The 23,377-nt window shown below is 40.2% G+C and overlaps 1 protein-coding gene across 1 annotated transcript; it reads left to right on the forward strand.

The window, feature by feature from the left end:
- The first annotated feature begins 1,324 nt into the window (after positions 1-1,324).
- On the forward strand, positions 1,325-22,994 carry gjd1b (gap junction protein delta 1b). The gene is made up of 4 exons (XM_088381495.1): positions 1,325-1,978; positions 2,091-2,310; positions 16,549-17,903; positions 18,274-22,994. The coding sequence occupies exons 2-3, from the start codon at positions 2,240-2,242 to the stop codon at positions 17,396-17,398; spliced, it is 921 nt and encodes a 306-aa protein (XP_088237621.1). The 5' UTR covers positions 1,325-1,978; positions 2,091-2,239; the 3' UTR covers positions 17,399-17,903; positions 18,274-22,994.
- The last annotated feature ends 383 nt before the right edge of the window (positions 22,995-23,377 follow it).

The raw sequence follows: 23,377 nt of genomic DNA on the forward strand, positions 1-23,377 counted from the left end.
GAAGATTGCCAAATTAGTATCCATCATCCTCCTTTGTACACACTGTTTCCTGGGCTCTAGTTTTCCAGCGGGTGCTCAATTTCTGTGTTGAGCAAAGCGTTGCCAACCATCTGATTGTGCCATCAATACATTCCCCCAACCAGCAAGTAAAAAAGAAAATTAACTGGAATGAGAACTTTTTATGACAAAAAAAGTAATTAAATCCAAATGTGGGTGCTGCTGTGCACCTCACAAAGCTGTTTGAACATTAAGGGAAATATGTTTGTTTTTCCTGAATGCTCATGCCAGACAGAGGCAGATGGCACCTAAGTTATTTGTGTTTTGCTTTCCTTTTTTACCCCCTTCATGTTGTGTCTCTTTCTTCATGTGGGAGGCAGAGTGCCGCCAGATTGTTTTTGGAGAGTGCCTGTGTTTGTGAGCAGTCATAGTGATTCATTACCAAATATAACCACCTGCCTCTCACTTCTGGACTCTTGTCGAGTTCACAGATGCTGCGTCGGAGTCGGGCACAACGGAGCACATCGACACGCTCCAGATGTGAGCTGAAGCCAGCTGAGGTCAGGTAAACCAATATGTATAATTTAGAACATGCACACGTGTGTATATATATGTGTGTCTGTATTTATGTATATGTATATATATACTATATATATATATGTATATATATACTATATATATATATACATATATATATATATATATATATATATATATATATATATATATATATATACAGTATATATACAGTATACGTATATATAAAGTAAAAAAAAAAAACTTATTTTACTTTTATATCCACTATATTTTATACATTTATTTCAATAATATATCTTAAGCCGTTATGACAAAGCAAAATGTATTGCGTTGGAAATTATGGATATACTGTGCATCCGAGCATGCTCACTGTATAGTGTGCTCCTAAATCCATTGCCATTCCTCACACAGTCAGTCAGTTACTCACTCACTCACTCACTCACTCACTCACTCACTCACTCACTCACTCACTCACTCACTCACTCACTCACTCACTCACTCACTCACTCATTCCAACACATTTTCTCTCTGTCTCGCACTTCCCCCGTGCCTGCTCAGTATCCTTGCATAGCCTCGTTGTAACTCTGGAAGTGGGTAAACAGCAAGCGTTGCCTGTGCAGTGAATCAACGATGCTTGACAAGGTGATGGGAACAGGCGGAAAGCAAAAAAAAAAAAAAAACATTGTGATGAGGAGTTGGTTATTCGTGAATGGTGTGTTTCAGATACTGTATATGTAAAAACGTGTGTGTGTGTGTGAGGGGGGTGCTCGGGGGATAAATACGGTGATGAAGAGTGAGCGAGAGGAGGGGGAGGAGCAGAGAGATGAATCCTTTCTGTAATCCTCTAGACACACGCTCGGTCTGGCTGCCTACTAGCTCTGAGAGCAAGAGAGCGAGAGAGAGCGAAAGCGAGTCAGGTGGAGGTTGCAAACAGAGGAACCAAGTGAGAATGAGAAGATGAGGTGAGGAAAAGAAAGGAGAGCTGCCTCTTGTTAAGAGAAAGAGAGAGGAAGAGAGAGAGAGGAGGCAGTGAGTTGGTAAAGGAGAGGAGAAGCCACTAAAGGACTCTTGCAGAAGCAGTGGAGACAGTGGTGGAGGAAGGCAGAAGGGGGTGATGCCTCTCTTCAACGCTGCCTGAACCACAACCAGGAGAGAGGGAAGTATTACTCCAGCTTGGATGAGAGGAGGAGAAACTGAAGATGGGAGGGGGATCCGTATCTCTTTTCATTCGGGCTCACATGAGTGTGTGGACATGACCCCGGTTTGGTGTGACAAGCTGCTCTCAATGAGTGAGTGGAGGCAGAGTGTTAGTGTTTGGGAGATGGACGCTCATTGGCTCTAATTTCGCCTGCTTCTTGAAAATCATCTGGAGACGAGACGAGCGTGTGATTGGACGCAAACAGGTGCACTCGCAGGAAAAGTGTGTTACCCTCGTGGACGGCGGGTAAGGAACAATTCTCATGCACACACACACACACAACAGTTTTTTAAAATCACTGTACGTTTCGAGTGCATTCACAAACAAATCCAATACATGAGTTTCTTTGCTTATTCAGGTTCGCAACACCACATTAACCTGTACTGCCTCAGCTTCACGCTCAAGTGGACTCAAAGAAAAGACAAACACCAATCCTGGTGTCTTATTGAAAGGTCGAGGATCAGCCTTATCAGCCCTTTCCCCAGTGGATGCCTCCAAACCGCAACCATGGGAGAATGGACCATCCTCGAGCGCCTCTTGGAGGCCGCCGTGCAGCAGCACTCTACTATGATAGGAAGGTGAGTCTGCGCCGATTAAATATCGACACAGTCACTTCACACATCCTCACCAGAGCCTTATCCTTAGTGTGTTGCGTGTTCAATTGCAAGCATACTTGTTGCTTGTCCCGAGCAGGGACCCGGTCTCGCTTCCCGTTAAGTGATTGCCGGTCCGGAGGGGCTGTTGGCAGAGCCAGGGGGGCTTTAGCTTCTTTAATCCCCCTGAGTGACATGATGGAAGATTTAGGCAAACAGGAGAGACACTATTAGCCCACGCAAGGGCTTTGGCTATCGCTGCTAGCCGGGCGGTGTGAGGACATCTCGCATTTCGAGTCCACTGCCTTCATTCACGTTCTCCGCTGTTGCCATACTCCAGTGCATCTCCTTCTTTTCAAACATGCACACACAGTTGCCCCCCTTTTTCACTCACTTGATTATGTCATTCCTAAATATAAATAAAAACAAGTCACTTGAGTAAGGTCATGGAGGCTATGATTTATGTATTTGTTGACATGCCACGATGTCTTGTGCTTAATTTTGAATAACTCATTGTTGTAAGCCGCAGTAGGCGAAATTATTTATGAGGACTTTAGGCCCACAGGCACATCAGCTCAGTAGGCAGTCTAAAACACAACTTTACAACTAGTCGTGGACTTAGTTTTTCTGACTTTGGGGTTTTCTTGGGACAAAAATCCCGTTCAGCATGCATTCATTAGTAGCATGTATGAATTAGCACTTGAAATGAAGCTCCTTTCCCGAAAGCATACTGACTCATTGTTGAGCGCAAACTTTGAATTATCGAGTGATGCCATTTTATGAAGTAACCGACATGTAGATGAATATTCTGCCTAGAGTGTAAAACGTTCTTGAGTCTATTCATGAAACAGAAAAATAGGTTGCGCTCATGTAACCTATGTAGTACTTTGCTACCGTTCAGTTGCTTACATGGAAAATGATGTAATGAACCAACTCTGCCACGCTTATTTGCACATGCAAATTATTATTTAAAGTCAAACATAATCTGTCAAATGAATCAGTTGGTTTTAGTTTGCCGTCAGGGTCCGAATTTGCTTGCATTCCTCCATGAGACAATGAATTGTCACACTGCTGCAGGCGCACTGTGACACTGATATGGAAAAGAGATTGAGAGCGGGAGTGTTAAGCAGTTCAAATTGAGAAGAAAGTCAAAGAATGCTGAACACCAAAAATGAACTGACCAGCTGCAATATGTGGAGAAAAAAAGCGAGTACCGCTGATGGAGATGTAGGCAAGGTGAAGGCGAAGCAAGCAAAGAGCACTTCTTCACAGACAAGCACGCAGGCACATGGCTACTGTCTGCGGGGCGTTGGGAAGAAGCCAAGAGGAGTGTCTCGTCACGAGATGCCGCTGTGCGTCGTGACCTCAGCGGGGCGCCCGGGACACCCAGAGGCAAAAATCCTCCCATAATCTTCTGCGGTTTATTTTTGTCGCCCAGACAGCTGCCATGGTACGATGTGCATGCAAGAGTGGAACTTTAAACATTTAATAGTGACATCATGAAATAAGCGTGTAGTATTTTTTTTTCTTAGAGAGCCATGCTTTCTTTATTCATTTTGTCCAATAGGACTATAAATCTGACTGAAAATGAATCAGAAACAATTTTCAGAAGAGTGAAGAGAGTGACTGAATTATTGCTCTTTGGGACCAGGGTGTCACATTTCTACCATGAGATGACAGCGAGTCTCTTAATACGTGCTGATAAGAGAAAATTGCCGATCCCGAGTGTGACTTCATCACACTGTATAAAACATGACTTTCAATGGATTTACTTAAGCCTAAATGGGTTTCTGTTCAGGGGGGATTCTGTGCGCTTGTGTATTCACCTGTTCCCCATGATTTATTTCTGCCATTACTGGCTGTGGTCCAGCTGTAAATCGACTTCCACGTGACAAACTGGGGGACGGCGTTCCCGTCGGTACACATTGAGGATAAGCATTCTCTATCCAACCGCTGTCAACACATCGCTGGGGATGTCTCTGTAAGCTTACGCCCACTGGTCCCACCGTTGGACAATATAGCTGTGCTAAATATGCAAATGCATCCTCCCACTCTAAGGATATTGATCTGCAGTAATGGCATAGGAAGTGGGAGTTGATTGAAGGTGGGACACTTAATTAAATAGTCTTTGACCTTGTCCATTTGCATTATAGATATACTCACAGGTCACTGCAAATGGAATGCTGAGTGAATAATTAAAGCTTTAAGAAGCTCATGGATGTTTAAGTCATAAAATAACACATCACTGTTATTCTGTGCTCCCTTGTAGGATTTTCCTTATTAATATTATTAGTATGATACGATATCCCCTTGATTTTCCCATTAATACTTGTACTAATATATCTTAACACAGTTTGATGTAATAAGGTACAGGCACTGTTTGTTATTTGGAAATTAGCCATTAAATTCAAATTAACGTGAATGTATGATGTAGTTAGGCCATACCGTATTACTGTTTATGAATTAAGGCAGGGACCGAAGGCATTTTAAAGCATAAATACATTTTACCGGGGACATTTTTGTGGCGAGGTTTTAGGAGACAAGGTAGAAGAGACATTGAAGATAAAGATCTATTGGTGTCTTTTTTTGGTACGCTTCTATGCAGGTGATCAAGAACGTGTTTGTTCTTTCTTACATAAGTTGCTTTTTTTAATCATGACATAGACTGACCCTATCTGCATGACTGAATCAAATGGGCTTCGTCACTCAGGTATAATCTTCCATCTAGGAAAGCGTGCATGCGTGTTTATGCCACATGTCCTCTTTCAGCAGTACTGTGCCACAGCAACCTAAAACCAATATTAATCAGTGAGCGGTATGTGCCTCTGTCTGTGTTTGTTGATGGGCACAGCTCTGTCATCACATGACCTTTAGATCTTTATATGCTTTTGTTTAGCAAATCCCTCATAACCCTCATGGAGGTGATGGATGATTATGTTTATATGGCAGGAAGTTGATCTGGCAAACGTGAGCCGAGGAAAAAAAATGAAAGGCACGACACCAGAATTAGGTATTGCTTTGCTTTTGTCCAATTCCCTTGAGTGATTGTTGAAAAAAAAGTTACAGCAGACAAGTGAGAGTTGTACCTTTCATTCATCTCATCTTTTACTGTGTCTGCTTTCACACTTTCTCCATTTATATCTACATAATAACCCCTGGGGAGTTGTGGGCTGTATTGTCACTGCCTTTACAGTGAGGCTGTAAGAAGCTGATTATTAAAATGACCTAAGGTGATCCACAGGGAGATTACTGGTGCAAAGCATTTGTACTGTACGCCCTATCGCAACTCACGTGTATCATCCTTCTTTAAGCATTTGTCAAAATAACAAAACCATCTTGAATACAAATGTGTGAAAATTTAGAGCTGGGGTTGGAAAATATATATTTTTTGTCATTCATATTCTTTACATAGTCCGCAAGTCAAAGTTAACCTTCCAGGAGCTTTCTCCATGAGGGTGACTCAGCATGGCTTACAGGTTTAGTGTTAGCATCTTATAGCTCATTGTTTAAGTATACTCACATTTGAACTAGCAACATATTAAGACTTATGCAAACATTTCCAAAAAGCTGCTCATTGGAATGTATATTTTAAATTTATGGTGAACTAATATATCACATTATTCTGACTGGTAAAAGAGGTACAATATTAATCCACTGAAAATTACATTAGGTACTCTGCTGCACAATCTCATTTGCTGATAATTTTAGAAACTGTTACCGAGTGTTCCAAGTTCATTTCCTATGGTGCACTTGAATAAAGCACATAATTTTCCTCACTAATTTTCCTGGATTTGATGACTATAATGATTTTTGTGGTGGTTTAGAAAAATAGTCAAATCATGTGCAATTCATGGAAATGGGGCTGTGTGCATGAGACTATGGGATGATGCCTACTTTTGGCTGACATTGTCAGACAGGTGTAACAATGCTGTACATTTATGATTGTAATAGTAGTTTTAATGAGGTCAATGGGTTCGCTTTCTACTCAGAAGTGTTCCTAATATTTTGCCATTCTTATTTACCTCAGTATGCTGGAAATGCAGAATTTGCAGAATTTTGGTTTTTGTAGAGTCCAGTGATTATATTCATCCATCTGCATTTTTGGATAAGATGCTTGATGACATATTAAGATGAAGACATGACCTGTCAGCATCCTCAGTTGTTTGATCTGAATATGATCTTAATTATCAGAAGGAAACAATTATGTCACCAAACTACAGTCTTAATGGCGATATCAATTGTGGTAGATTACTGGACATTGTCATTGTAGTTCTTTAAATACTTGCATGTATAAATTTGAGGTTCGTTAATAAGCATAAGATGACATCCTTTTTGTACGTTCATGCTGATGCTTATAGTTTCATACCCTCGTAAGACCTCTCGGTCACATGCATGGGCATTTTGGGTTATTTGACCACAGAAGTTAACGCTACTTATCTGAAACCTTTTGACCACGTTTCAGGCCCCTCATACTACCATCTAGCCTAAATTGTGGCACAGATGGTGTAACCTGATTTTTTTTTTATTTGATCAAGGTGCAGATTCTGGATACATGTTTGGCAGTTGTCATCACATTTGTTTCATAGATAGGAAAACGCAATGTGCTTCATAGAACAAAAAGTACAACACCTAAGATATTTCTTGTATTTTGGTCACATGGGTGACCGATTGACTGTAATTGGAACATTATAGCAGCACTGAGAAGCTTCATGCCAAATAAAATTTCATTTTAAGCACATCAGCTGAGACAAGAAGTAATTACGATAACAATAGTGAGGCATTTTAATATTGTGACATTTCTTATTATCCGTTTTGTCATCATCCTCATCTGGGCTCTTACTGCATCATTCAGTCATTAATGTGCTACCTCTCACATGAAGATGATAATGATGCAGATTGATTTATTTTTGTTTAACCTCACTCTGCTCAACTCCTGTCATTGGCTGGCTGCATCTTCACACTGGGGTCTCTAATGTTCAAGGATGTATTTAGGCTATTAGAACACTGAGCATGTTTGACTTTATGGACACTATTTTTGTACATAGCGCACATGTGCTCGGCACAAAAACTGTTGGGGCAAGTCTAGTTCATCGTGTTTGGGAATTTGGCAGACTGTGTTGCACGAGACTGAGCCTTCTGGCAGACCAAGTGTGTTTTCTTTTACACATCCCCAGTGCACCTGACGATTTTATGACTGAAAGTAGATTAATCTTTGGAACTGCTAAAAGCAGGTCTAAATTGTGGTGCAGGTGGTGGAATGTGATTATGGTGGATTTGATTGAGGCAACGGCAGATAGATTCTGAATTTTGTCCCGTGGATGTCAATAATAATAATGGATTTTTTATAGGCATTTGATTCATACCTATGACAACGTTCATTGAATCCTTGCAAAGGTAGAGAATTTTCATCTTTGTCTGGATTTGTCCAAGGTTGCAGTCACAAAGATGTCCGCCAGAAATTCCCCAAGAGCTTTTTTAATAGTCGCCGACTGTTTTGAACATGTTCAAAATTTCCTTGTGACAAAGACCACATTAAAGCTGTTGGCAAATATCTGGCAAACTTTGAACAAAAACTGACAAACTCTGACGAGAACTCAACATTCGCTGTCTTCAACCACGGGCAAATCTTTTGAACTCAGTTGGAAGTGGGCTTTGTAAACGTACTTGACACACATCGATCTCCCGCATTGACTCCAGTGATATAGCTTTTCTGCCATATAGACCGTGAACCTCTCCTGACCTGAATTTAAAGGAAATAAGAGGAGTAGCTTGAATTGGCTGCGAAGCAAATCACCCCCACAATGAAGCAAACACCCATTTCTGACTGCATGTGTTTACCCCCCTTCCCCCCCAAAAAACAAAAAAACAACTCCACCTATGCACACAGACTGTGCTTTGCACTTGACCTGCGCTCGGCATGAAAATAGGGCGTGTGTGTGTGCTTCTGACACCTTCCTTAGAGTCACTATCATTTTCTTCGCAGTGTGATTGACTCAACATGAATAAAAAATGTGGAGCTCACTCTGAACACCTTACAGCTTGCGTGTTTGACTCTGGGCAATATATAAATAACACTCTAAGCCAATTATAGATATGTTTTGGGTTTTCAAAAGTTTAGATTTTATAGCAAAACCTTGGCGTTGGATTTCTTTTTAATTGACCGTTCTTTGGTAATTAATGATGTTGGTGACAGGCTATTTAATATTAACCATCAAATCAATGTAATCAGAAGTAAATATTGGGAATTACTTGTACAGAATTTTAATGAGATGGTTCTTCTGAAGTCGTACAGTACCAATCAAAATGCATTTGCTGTCTGCAGCAGTAGTTGCTAAAACCCTCAAGTACCTTTTAGCAAATCAGAATCCTGAAGAAAGCCATTTCTGAAAAATCATAGTGCAATAAGTGAAATTGTGGCTAAGTAGAAGAGAATTATATTTGTGGTGAAATACTCCTCAATATTATACTTCAGTAAAGTGTGAATTAAACCTTAAAGACAAGAACAAAAAAAAACATATCACGCACACATTTCCATCACCACACAGTAACCTCCTTTACCTTGCGTTTTCTGTGCTTTGTCGTTCCATATTTTCCCCTTGTATGTTTGCATTATATTCCCCTTCAAATAAGAGTGAATTAAAATAAAATGATACGTGATGGTGATGCCAATTCTGACCATGATGTGTGTGTGTGTTTGTGTGTGATGGAGGCTCCCAGCATGTGCCAAAGCGCCTGATTTGCGTTGGAGCTTGGCACGGGAGAGCTTCAGAGGGTAGGGAGTTGGCATGAATGCAACACTCTTTACTCGGGATTGTCCAAAACCCACAGTTTTAATCTGGATTATGCCCATCAATTCTCTCTATCTGTGTTTCCCTCCTCACCAGCCCCCCGCCTCCCATCATTTGCCCCCCCTGAGGCTTTTGCTCTCTTTCTCTTTCCTGCTGCTCTTTCTTCTGCTCCTGCTTCTATCTCAACCTTACAAGCAAAATCCTAAACCAAGAACCCGATGGCTGTTATGTTTCCATGGTGACACATCATGTCACTCCTTGTGCTTATCACGTGTGCCATTGATCTACTGTGAATGAGCTCTCGGAAGTATATTTTTGTGAGTCTATTTTTGGTGTGTGTGCTTCTATTTTCACCCTTACTTGATCCCTTAATCTGTTGCCAAGGTAACTACATCTTTTTTTTTTATTTATTAAATCTTCACAGAGACCCCGGTGAACAGTGTTACTGAACGTTTCCCAAACCAAAGCCCTCCAATATTAATCTGTAGTCCATTCATCATTATAACAATACCCGTTTATAGCCATTGGATAGCTCATTTAACCATTCGCCGACAAGTTACGGCTCATTTAATTTCGCTGATATCTGCACTGGTGGTATTTTTAATTGTGTATAATGAAAGTACAGATGTGACTGTGGCAGAGATAGAGATGGACTTCATATGGGCAGACATGAAATATTTAGTTCCACATGCAGACAATGCAAGCATGTCACGATTAGCAGCAGTAATAACAATAATCAGAAAGAATTTTTGAATTTATTTTCTTTCCATCTCTAAAATAGGTACTTGATTTTGTGCACCATGGAATACATACATTGCTATGCTGCTCTTATGTTTGTCCACAGGCATCTATTCCTTATTCTTTATTCTCCGCAAAAAAACCAACTAATAGTATTGCATTTTTGTTGAGACGTTTCATCATCAAATTGTGTAATTTGTCTGTAACTATTATACTTGGTGAAAAAGGCATGCACACACAAGCGCAGCACAGTACGCATTGAATTATGATGATACACAATTTTTTTATAATTATGATTATATTATAATTTATATTACTCTGTGCTTATAAAGTACAGCACTGTAGACCCACAACAGGCTTGACTGTGTGCTATGCATCATTTTGAAACCTGATTGGAACTTCCACGACATTGTTTATTCAAGATCAATTTCGACTGTGTGAACCATAGAATTTGCGAGATGAATGGAAGCTTTGAATTAAATGAATGAAGTTACAAACACAATCGCACACAATAGAACTTAAGTTGAATTACATTATTGTGCAGGTGTTTATTTAACATTGTGTCTGAAATAATCAATACAACTGACGTCAATGAGATTAGTTGCAACAACCTGACAGGAAACCCGTTTTCATTTATGTTACCACATGTTTAGGATCCCAGACAGTCAAAGCTGTACTAAAATAACTATTCCTAGTTGGTATGAAATTTATTTTCATCTTTCACTGAAAGGATTGGGTGAACCTGGCAATGTCAGACACAATCGGCTTTGTGACGCCCTGCAACATCTGGGAGACTTTGTTTCTCTGTGATTAAAAAGTCTTTGTGTGCATGTGAATGAAGAGGTGTCCTTACCATGTCACAGATAAATATTCAGAGTCTGTGATGTAGGTACACTCCATCTTTCTATGCATTTGAGTGTGGTTCTGGGTGTGTGTGCGTGGATGCCTGTTAGGAAAAAGGTGGCCATGCAGTATAAAGGTCTGTCAGCAGGAGAGAGTGCAGCCACATCACTCCTTCTGTCACTGGCCTCAAGCCCCGGAACATCCCTGTGGGCTTATGAGTGTGTGTGTGTGTGTGTGTGTGTGCACGTGTGTGTGTGTTTATAGTTTGATTCCAGATGACCTGCTGTGAACTATGAGCTATTGATAAACCACAGCAAGTAAGATAGTCTAGTAGAGGAGCTATATTGAGAATTCATATTTGATAGGATCAGGATGAATTTATTGATAGTTTGTGTTAGCATGAAAAACCACATGCAGTCTGGTGCCTGAATAAATTAATTAAAAATACACAACAGTAGGTAAGCCTCGGCGTTGTGTGTTTATAGCTGGCTAGAGGCCAAAACATTGTCAGCATTGACCTATATTTACAACCTGAGTTCTAATACAATATTTGTTTCATGAAATTGTTTTAATTTATTCCCAATAGCCTCTTCATTTCAAACCTTTCTCTTGGTTGCACTGCATTCTGTACTGTATATTTTTTTGTGATGCCAATCTAAAGCTACAGTGTAAAGCATATTGATATATATGTATTCTTGTAAAACGCATTTTACAACTTGCTGTCAAGGAAATTGACATCATATGTGCTCAGGGCCTCGGGTAACGACCAATCACGGCTCATGTGACGTTCACAAGCTCAACTGAGATTGGTCGTTATCTGATCTGAGCACATGTGACGTCATATTGATTCCACAGCAAGTGACAAAATGGGTTTTTAGAGCTGTTAATTGTACATGAAAAATTCTGAAGTCATCAAATTATTATTGACAAAATATTAACTTTTTACTGCTGAAAATGGCAAACTAATTGAAGAATCTTTTAAGGATATGCCACAAATGCAAAGTACATAAAGTAATATGATAAATGTAAAAAAAAAAAAGGCTGTCCAGGTTGCTGTGTTTTTTGCTTTATTTTGCAATTAAACCTTAGTCAATGTTAAGTGGAATATTGTATCATGAGGAATGGATTAAAAGTTAAGACCTGAAGAATTTGGGACAAAATGTCCTTAAGCAACAGTCATGTGACATTACATACTATCGACAGCCACCGTTTTTTAGGTTGGATCTTTTTAAGCTGTGTTGTGTTGAACTTCCCAAATGTCTGGAAGGCACCATTGCAGTTGATTCCAAACCAGCACATGCTGCTCCCTAAGTGTACAATGAGTGAACAAGCAACTGACCGTTAGTAACACAACATTCCAGGAAGACGGGCGGTTCTATAAGCAGAAGTCAACAAAAGAGCAAACCAGGAAAGAAATGTAATTAAGAGTAAAGATGGAGACACAGGAGGGACAGAGAGGCAAGCTGCGAAATGGCAAAGCTAAGCAGAGTGAGCAAGTGATGAAGGTTAAAGGTGCCAGTCTAAAAAAAAAAATAACTGGTCCGCCATTACACTGTAGAAGTTTGCAAAAGCTGCCAGCAGAGAAAAATCTCTGATAATAGCACTACCATTAAATGAAATACCTTCAATTTCTTTTCAAAAGGGCACCATTATCTGTGCCCGTTCATTAAGTTTCCAGCAAGCTTTCGAAATGAATTATGCATGAAGTAAAATGAGGGCAATAGGGCCTATTTTCCCTCCAAATCTTCAAAGCATCTTCAACATCGCAGTCAACCGTGCAGCGTGCGGCTGGTCCAATAGAACCCCAGCAAAATCAAGCTGTGTTAGTTTACTTTGCTGCTCGGCGCCACTCTCCCTGCATCTCCTTTCTGCTCCTCGCCTGTTGCCTTGGTAACAGGCAGAAGGAAGTTGAGTGGAGAGGGGATGGAAGGGATGAGAAAACGGCAAAGGAAGGGTGGGGGGGTGGTTTAGATGGGGTTTCTAGGTAAGGAACCTCAGCTGCTCTTCTCCCTTTTCTTCTTATCGCTCATTGTTGATGACTTCCTCTACTTTGCCTCCAACTTCTTATCCCACATTAATGTACAGTTTTGTGTCGCCAAAATGGTATGACATTTTTGTAGTTTGCAGTAATCATAATAAGAGCTGTGTTTAATGTCTCGAATAAAATAAAACAGTAGTTGGCACATCCATAATACTATTCAGGATCATCATTTTGCACAATTAATAAGTATGGTTCACCACATTATACATATGCACAGTGGCTACCTAAATACCTTCTATATAATGAAGAGGGAAAAAAATGAATATATAGTAGCATGGCAAAAACCCAATTGCTGCGCTCGGTTTATGAGATGTGTTGGTGTAATGTTTTTGCATAATCCCCAACGCCTGCGTGGTCACACAGGCAAAATATTATTCAAAGGGAACAACAAACAGCGTCTGCTGGGAGCAAAGGGTGTGAGCGTGTTGAAACATGCTAATATGAATACAAATGTGACCAAAGTGCGGGGAGATGAGGCCTAACTATTGTTGATTGTTTATGGGAGCAAGAATGCCATTCACTAATTTGATGTGTGCAAACAAAAAAAAATCCATTTCTGCTACATGAATTGGTTGCAGAATTTGATTTGTAATTTACTAATTTATTCAGAAGGGTTTCTTGTCTCCTGTGGAGGTGTAAATGTTCTTTCAGATCTATTCTCTGACTCTGAGACAAAAGGGTGATTGGGTAAGGCGAGGATTTTACTGCATGGGTTATGATAATCTCAAGCTATTTGATGGCATTAACAATAAAAAATGCTAAAGCAAGAATCCTCCCTTGGCCCAGTCACAGATTACATGCAGTGGGTTTGCGTGTTGAAACCATTATATAATTCATTCTCCGTGGAGATTTTCTTCCATCACTGGTTTCCTTACTACCCCACTCCCCCCTCGATCTCTCACATACTGTCCTGGCACTGGCAGGTTCCTCTTTTAATTTAAGGAGAAGATGTCTCAGCCTCACTGGCTTTTTTTTTTTTTTTTTTTTTTTGGGTGACTTTATAATCTTTTTATCCCTGTCTGGAACTAATTCATCCTGGAACGCAATTTGATGTCCTTTTTTTCTTGAACTCGGCTAGTTGAAATATTTTGCAGATATACGATATATAGTATATGCTTTGTGTTTAGTGCCGCACTGTCTCTCTCTCTGCTATTGTGAATTATCTGCTCACTAAGCTTCTTAACATGGTCATTACAAGGGCACAAATATTTTTTCTGTTTTTCTAAAATGGAATTGTTCTGCATCCCCCCTTACTCTTGGCAGCTCATCACAGGTGGGAAGATTGGAAAAAAAATGTTCTCATATTTTTCCACTTTGGAGGTCATCAGTGGTCTGTGGTTTGGATGAGAGGCGCATGTCAACTGCGTGCCCTCACGCGCTGGAAAGGATTATCTCCGCCCTGTGAATCCACATCTGTGCCACACAAGACTGGCAAAACGACCGTGATTGGTAGATTTCCCGTCACACTACTAAATTCAATCCAACGGTTATCTGGCAAAGTCTCAAGTTCAGCGGCCAGGGGCCTTTCTGTGGATTCACATTTAACAAAGTAGCAGTGCTTATTGTATTCATAAACAGTAGGATCATCTTCCAGCTACTTAGGACTAAGAGAAAAACAGTAAATTCTTTTATAGTTTGATGTGCTTTTTTCCCCCTACCAAATTCTCTTCTAGGGGTAATGTACTTGTGGGAAAGAAAGTTAAACACACATTTTTTACATTATAATTTTATAATTTAACATAAATAAAAAATGCTTTTCGGAGTAGTTCATAGTGATTTAACAGATAAGATACTGTACTGGTAACTCCAAAGTACACAATATTAGCTAAATGTTGAGCCAAGACCACATTTTGATAACCAGCTAAAAATGATTTTGCCATTAGTTACTGATTATATGGTTGTAAACAATTTATAGGGCTACCGTTTATGTTGGTACCAGTCGTGACTTGACAAGAAGTACTTCAAGGACTATGAAGATGGGCTATTTATATAAATTCATTTAGGAAGTTGATCACCTCTATCTATCACACAATATCGCGACGTACGTATTAGATGTGCTCCAATAAGCAGTGACACTTTTTGAGTAACGGTAAAGAGGTTTTATATATTCTTGATAGACGGTTTCGAGCCCGCATTCAGATGGAAAAAGTCGATGAAACATCTCCCTGTGCAATAATATTATGTGCTGAGTGAAAGAAGCGAGCAAGATGAGGACAGAACCGGCTCATTATGTTCATTTAGACATTCCTAAATCATGTTCAGAAGCCTTTATATGCATACACACACACGCACACACGCACACAGGCACACAGGCACACACACACACACAACAACTTCACAACAGTGCCTGAAAATTCACTTTGATATGTCACCATCTTTTGACTTGTATGCACACAAAACCCATCAATCCATGATTAATGTAATGAGGTCAGGTTTGATGTGCTTTTTTTAATGCTGTGCACTTGGAGTCACATGGAGTAAGAAGAGCCATTCATCATGTTGTTATTCATGAGATTCTCATTAAAATAAATGGTGGTGATTACTGAGAGATGATCTTGTGGAACTGGACTCACACTTCACGGCAACGCTCAATCAGCGGAAATATTCGTGTTTGCATGCGGTTTACCGTGCAGTACAAGTAGAGTGAGACAGCCAAACTTCACACACTTGCAGCGAAATGCAAAAAGCTTGCTGTTGAAGTGCTGTTTGCTTGGCCTTAGATCTGAAAAATAAATGAGGGAAGACAAGAAACAAAGTAAATTATTTCACTGGAGAGGAACAAGAGAAGAGGAAGACTACAACAAACTGAGAGTGTGTTTACTGATTTGTATAAGTGTGCGTGTGTGTTCATGATTAAAAAAGCACACACATGATGATGTAAAGCTATGTTAAGTCAGCATTTGATGCAAATGATTCAAAGGGCATGCACTGCCTTACAAATAGCACATAGATTCATTCAAATGATTAACATTGCATACAGTACAGTATGTGTAACGATATCATGGATGCCGAAATGAACCACACATACCGTACTAGCTTCATGTTTATCTACTTTTTACCATATGGCACTCCCATTTGTTGTGTTCTGTTTATTTTTGACACGATTACCCATAATACATATTTGCAGCTCCACTGAAAACAGAAGAAAGAAACACAAAGCATATGTGAGTCATGGGATTGCCCATGCAAGGACATTTTGTGACATTTTCGACCCTGCTGATGAATCGAATTTTTCTTCCCTGGTGCTCATCAGGATGAACAGTAGCTAAGAAGTGACAGTGTGTCACACTCCATCATGAACGTGGTGTTTTCTATTTCTTTACCTCTGTGACCTAGCTCTTCCTGGTGAAGAGGACCCACAAAGCCTCCTCAGTTGCCTTTTTTTTTTCATTCATATGCATGGGCCATTTCTTTCAGAGCTACTTTGTGTCTAAAGTGTTAAGACAAAGCGGTTTGAGAGTAGGTCACACGTCAGTCAAGATCTTCTTTGTTGACTATAGTACATTGCCTTCCTTTGCAAAGCCACTGTGGTTTGCACACTTTGGTCAAATGATGCGTTCACCGACTAGGAATTCCAATACGAGAAATTGCACTTGAATGCTTGACCTGTATACACATTTATTTTTTTCCCAGGAGAAGAAATAAATATATATTGACCATGGTGTGTTAAATAACGATCCGGTGATGGAATATTTAAATCAAATTCTAGTGGGTTTCCATTTCTCTTTCAATAAACGAAGATCCAGATGGTTGATTGTGCAGGAAAGAATTTATTTCCTCATTTCTCTGTTTTTTTTTTCTTTCCCTTTCTAGGATCCTGCTGACGGTGGTTGTGATCTTCCGCATCCTGATCGTGGCTATTGTAGGCGAGACGGTGTATGAGGACGAGCAGACCATGTTCATCTGTAACACCCTGCAGCCGGGCTGCAACCAGGCATGCTATGACAAGGCCTTTCCTATTTCCCACATCCGCTACTGGGTATTCCAGATCATACTGGTGTGCACACCCAGCCTGTGCTTCATAACCTACTCCGTCCACCAGTCGGCCAAACAGAGGGACCGACGCTACTCGTTTCTTTATCCCATAATGGAGCGGGACTACGGGGGAAGGGATGGGGCGAGAAAGCTCCGCAACATTAATGGGATTTTAGTTCAGCACGGTGGCGATGGTGGCGGAGGGAAGGAAGAACCTGATTGCTTGGAAGTCAAGGAGATCCCCAATGCCCCACGAGGCCTCACGCACAGCAAAAGCTCCAAAGTACGTCGACAAGAAGGGATCTCACGCTTTTACATCATTCAAGTAGTGTTCAGAAACGCACTGGAGATTGGGTTTTTGGCCGGCCAATACTTCCTCTATGGCTTTAGCGTGCCTGGGATTTTCGAATGTGACCGCTACCCGTGTCTGAAGGAGGTGGAGTGCTATGTGTCCAGGCCTACGGAAAAAACGGTTTTCCTGGTCTTCATGTTTGCCGTGAGCGGCATTTGCGTGGTGCTCAACCTGGCCGAGCTCAACCATCTGGGTTGGCGCAAGATTAAAGCGGCCATCAGGGGCGTCCAAGCCCGCAGGAAATCCATTTGTGAGATCAGGAAGAAAGACATGGCGCATCTGTCCCAACCGCCCAACCTGGGGCGCACACAGTCCAGTGAGTCAGCCTACGTCTGATGATGAAGAGTAGAGGAAGAGGAGTGGGATGAATGTGCGAGTGTGAGAATGAAGTCATTATGATTTGAGTGCAATGAAGATATACCGCAGTGGTCCAACTAAATGAATGACTTTCTGTAATGATGGAATGACAACCAAGCGTCCATCTTGATCACTTAGAGAACCGAGTCAGGACTCTAAGACTCATGATGAACACATTTGAATCTCCTTTTGGAGACTGACTGCCATTTTTTACTACGAGCTCCTCAGCCCTCTTGTCTCTCGTAACTGGGAGAGACAAATCCTCGCAGGGCTGGACAGGGAACAAGCAACTGGGGCTGCTTTGTGTTATTTGGGGATACTGCGGGAGAAGATGGCAGTCTTTTGACGCATCCCATGGTGCTTTTCTGGACTATGTCAGCTTCCCTGAAAAAAAGGGACGGGACACGGAGGATGAGCGGCAACGGCACAAAAAGAAGGAACGGAAGACCTGTCAGAGGCAGGACAGGAGAAAGGAGGCGAGTTGGTGAGTGTGAGAGACTGGGGAGGGGGGACATGACGCTTTGGCAAAACGTGTGAATGGGGGGGGGGGGGAGGGAGCGTGTCTCAGTGGCTTCCTCCTGCGGCTGAAAGTGAAGCCAAGCGAGAAGGAGCTGCTTCTGATCATCGTCACCCCCGTCCAAGCCAAAGCCAAGAGAAGAAGAATGATGGTGTTTATGTTTTGTCTCTTGGCAAAATATTATTTTAACACAAACACAGCTAGTACCATGAACACATTTTTTTTTTGCTCCTCTTCCCCATCTCTCGCTCACTCTTACACCAGAGTTGGCAGCTATGTAGAGCCCAGAGGGGCTTTGGATGACAGTAATGACCCTCGCTGTTCTCCTTCTACGTAGATGTTGGAGAGGAACGAATGAACACATGGGCTTGGTGTGTGAACGTTTGTCTCTCCCAAAGCACAAACCAAACGTTCCTCCTAGCTGGATTCCAGGGTGCTGAGGGTCGAGGGAGATCCCAAACAAAAGGGTGAGTGGGAAAAGGGAACCGAAGGAGAGCCGAGGACTTGAAATGTATTCTAAATATCACAATGTGTTATCATTTTTTTTAGAACGCAAAGGTGCCATCATTGAGAGACCAATTTATCGTTGAAAAGATGAGCAGAGTATATGAGTGATATTTATCCATTTAGAGTATATCCAAATAGATTTATTTATCTTTATGGGTGGAGCGTTTGTGACATTGTTGTTTTTGTTCCAAATGTATGAACTGTCTGTTTTTTTCACTGGTGAAACTGTTTATTGGCACGGGGAAGGAATGGTTATGAGCTTTGTTTGTCTTTTTTTTTTTTTTGAGGATGTGCACCTGATTTTGTTTTATGCAATGCTTTTTAAAAAAAACAAAAAAACATGCTAATCTGCATTGTTTTTTCCCATAGAGAGCCTTGATATGCTTTTTGAAAATCAGCTGCACAGCTTCCAGTAACTAAGGCCATGTGAAAAAGGCATGTTTACATGATGCAATGTTATTGAATGATCCAACTGTGTAACCCAGTGAGTTGTAGATTGTCTTGAGCATTTTTATTGTGCATTGATCTCCTGAGTGGATTTCGGCATGCATGCAATGTAAGAGACTAGCAAAAGAGCGCAATGAAAGTATCAGAAAAAAAAAACATTGGAAAGTGTTGCACCTTGATTTTTAAAGACAAGTGGAAGAGTGGTTGACTGAAGGAATTTATTTTGAAAATTACAGTAAATGGGGCAGCACGGTGGTGTAGTGGGTAGTGGTACTGACGCACAGTCGAGAGGTTACGGATTCAAATTCTTGGCTTAGGCTACCTGTGCGCAATCTTCAAGTGGTCGCCACAAGATTTACAAATTGGGTGTGAGCCACACAGTCATGATTTTGAACATTACCTGAAGTAAAATGTATGGACACACAATTCAAACACACACAAAAACATACCAAAAATGTGGAGGCAATCTTGTTACATATTATTGCTGTTAAGATATTGCAATATATTGTATTTTTCAATCAGACACATCTGATAGAGAGGAAACTTTGATGAGTTGTGATTTTTAATAATATTTCTCATCGGAAATAGCAGAAATCAAAGTATCCATCCAAAACCAAACCAAACCAAAACAAAACAAAACAAAACAAAACAAAACAAAACAAAACAAAACAAAACAAAACAAAACAAAACAAAACAAAACAAAACAAAACAAAACAAAACAAAACAAAACTAAACAAATGCTGGTTCTGGTGTAAATTCTTCTCCTTTTATGTATAATTTGATTCATAGGAGAAAAGGGTCTCCGCGTGTCACGATAAATGGGACTATGTTGGCCGATGCCTCGATGAGGCCAGTTCTCCTTTTGTTGCTAAAAAGCCAAAGATGCATCTAAACACGCACATAGTTTATTCTTCGATACTTTCCGATCGGAGCAGTATCACACATTATGCCCTGTCAAATGCCAAGGTTCTGCTCGAATTTAGAGGCTATTGAGGTTCCACCCTACTTCCATTAGTTTTCAGTGGGGCTCTGATGCAAGACTCTTTGTAAAGTCCAAACCTTACAGGATCATTTGGGCACATAGATGACTATAATATAATTGTTGTGGTGAGCCACCATTGGTGAATGAGGATGAAATCAACACCCATTGTCCAACATCCAATAAAATCAAGACTGACGCTTAGGCCATTAGCGTTCCATTTGTAAATCTGTGTCATAACATAACATGGCCTTCTCATGTCAACAAGCACAAGATGTAGTTTGTCTTGGAGCGACAAGAACAAAGGATGTAGCTGACAAAAGACCTCTTCTCCACTCTCTCCCACTCCCATAATCTCTCTGATTCTTCCAGGTGATTATCCCCAGATTTAGACTCTTCCAAGCATCTTTGATGCTCCTCATTTGGGATTGCTGTGTTCCGCTGAAAGTGAGGGGCAGATACACTGACACGACACTCCACAATACCTAATAATAGAATTGCCATCTTGGCTTCCTCTTCAGTCAGAGCTCGTACTTGTAGAAAAGGCTTATCACTGACCTTGAGCCTTAAAGCCAAGCTAATGTCCTGTACTATCTGCAGCTCCTTCTGCAGTCAATGCCCAGAACGGCTCTCATCTCCACAACACAGGTCGTTGGGGTTACACTCTATTTTTAGAGAATGGTGGACACACACGTTGGACATGTATGTAGCTGCCCATGACACACACGTTGCTTGTATGTGTGTGTATGTGTGAATGTGTGTGGGTGGGTGAGTGTAGGACATACTGGGAAAAATGTGTGCTTTTTCAAGCCTTCATTTTGAACACATGATTCCTTGCAGGCCAACTACTGCAACACAAGCGTCAATTGTCCACCACTACCCAAAGTAGGCAAATTTCTTCCAACATTCCACTACTCTCCACAGTCGACTTTTTTATTCATCAATGTGAATTTATGCAAGTTTTTGAAGATCTTATTTGCGTATCTTTATGACATGTGGGTTCATTTTGTTGTCTTTTGCTCTTTTTGTGCAGTAACATGTCAAAAAGGATTTTTTTTGTATGTAAAAGATCAAGAGTTAAAAAAAATTACAAGAGAGCCTAAAAGACTAGAATTTTTTTATATTGCCTCCCTTGCCAAAGTGATATGCAAAATTGATTTGTTTTTTTTAACTGCATGTGTTATGGATAGATTAAGCATGTTTCAGTTTTCCTTCACAATAACTTTAAATCCTTTTTTTTTTTTTTTTAAAGCAAGCTGTTGCATCTCAATGCCAAGTGTGTATATAGATGACCAAGGTGTTCAGACAGTACAGATAACAACAACTCAGTGATTGTAGTTCTACAGACACCCAAAAGATATGTATAACCCCAACAGTCAGCCTTTTACCTTCGGAAGCATATGAAAATACCTTTAAAATATTTTACAAGAGGTTCAGCTTTTCAAGCCGATAAATCCAGCATAACACAGGGTATGCAGTGCTATATAGGGATGCTAACTAGACCAGAACATTCCAAGGTTCAGATCATAGCACATTATTTAATTAATATACCATTTTAAAAGTTTAATTTATTAAATACAAGTTCAGAGAATTACATTTGCAAAATGGTTGTTTCATTCCAACAGACTCAGGAAATAAAGTAGTTGTGATCTTTTGAAACAAAAATCATTTTTATAGAAGTCAAATTTATGGTGCTGGTGCTATTGCGGTTAGACTTCAACTAAATATAGACATCAATGTGGATCTTTTGTTTTTCAGTTTACAAAGCAGGTGTCCTTACAATCAAGTTTGACTGTTACAAATGACTAACAGCACAAACACTTCACCAATTTTATAATACAGCTACTAACAATCAGATTCCTCAGGAAATCATTAAAACAGAGGTGTACTCGGTTATCATGTAATTCTTTATACAACTGCCAAAAGAACCTTAAAGCCGTGTTTCCAGCAAGCAGTTCACCTTTTTTTCCCCATATTAGCAAAAATAATGAAGACATCATTGTTTTGGTACAGTGTCAAAAGAGGAAATACCTGTAAGTTATGTTAGGGGTGGGATTTTCCCCCCAAATATTTTTTTCTGTAACATCCACATTCCAAAATTAATGGAGACAAAATGATAGGCGCCCTCCATTATTGCCCTTTGTTTTGTTGTGGCATATTTCGGGTTTTTTTTTGTTTTTGTTTTTTTAATACACTAGCAGGTTACAGGTGTCATGCTGTTTTTATATATAACTTTAATTTCCAAATTTTTCAATGACAAATGAACTGCACTGTTTGATTGAAAGATGGCTTCAGGTGAATTTAGAAATTTCATTTCTTCTGGATTTTCAGCCCATGTACATCCAAGGGCTTTCGACTTTGATACAAACTTAATGAAGCCATAGTTTAAGAAAGAAAAAAAGTATCTTCAGAGCACTAGATATAAGTAAGATTTTATCAACAGGATGGGGAGAAAAGCTATTTAAAGCACTGCACTGGGGTTTCAACTGCAGGCCATCTTAGATCTATTTCAGCTTTCACTAATCACTAATCTACGAGAGTGACAATAGTGATTACTTTATCTAATTACGGTGAGTGAAAGATTCCGGCACAGTGGATTTGATTGAAGACCCCTGTGCCACAGTCACTCAGGCTCAAGATCGTGATTGTGACCTGTAGTCCTTTTAATTTCTGGACGATCATTTCTACAATAAATAAGTCCAAGTGAGGAAAACATTTTACAAGTTGATGGACCACCGTTGTCTCACTATGCATGCATGCACACACTATAGGAGTGGCTTCTCTTACTGTGAGGGGTGTGAATACTGCACCAATATGTCCCATCCCACAGGTCATTAATATTCAATTGAACATTATAAACAACACAAACAAATCCAGCCCTTGAAATGTGAGCATAGACTTTGTGACCATTATGTGCGATATATGTACAGAATTTAAAAAGGTTCAATAAAAACTGTGACCATAAATCCAACATACAAAACACATTCTTTGTGCTCTTTATGAAAATCTCTTGAACTGCAGATTCGAAGGTGTACTGTACCTGAAGAACCTTAAAGGTTTACTGTATATTCCTGACTGATGTTCTGTATGTAAAGACTGAATTAAACCTTGAATGTTACATCATGCCCAGCGCCATTCCTGATTTATAACTTGTATGTATTTGTGCTATTCAATCTAATGCTTGTATGTGTGTGAGTGTGTGTGTGTGTGTATCACTATTTTCTAGCCATATAATTTTCTATAGGCCAAATATTTGATGCAGCCCTTGTGAACCAGTGCGGCTATAAAGCTGAGTGAAGCAACATCAAGAGCTTTTGCACTTATTTCAGTTATTTCGAAACTGAATTGGCGACAGTAAAACCTTTCAGCAGGATTAAACGCCTTACACCTGATGAGTACTGATGAGACCAGAAGAAATGTGTGTTTGATGTCCCTCCAATGTTTGTCACATTTACTTGACATACTGTAGCCTAGTATACTGTACATGCACGTGCGGGCTCCGAAACTA

Source organism: Syngnathus floridae, chromosome 7, assembly GCF_059516105.1.
Source record: "Syngnathus floridae isolate MCC-2025c chromosome 7, RoL_Sflo_1.0, whole genome shotgun sequence".
Classification (NCBI taxonomy): Eukaryota; Metazoa; Chordata; class Actinopteri; order Syngnathiformes; family Syngnathidae; genus Syngnathus; species Syngnathus floridae.

Coding starts and splice junctions, on each gene's coding strand:
- gjd1b (XM_088381495.1), top strand. CDS start 2,240: ATGGGAGAATGGACCATCCTCGAGCGCCTCTTGGAGGCCGCCGTGCAG. Junction 2,311..16,548: donor CACTCTACTATGATAGGAAG/GTGAGTCTGCGC, acceptor TTCCCTTTCTAG/GATCCTGCTGACGGTGGTTG.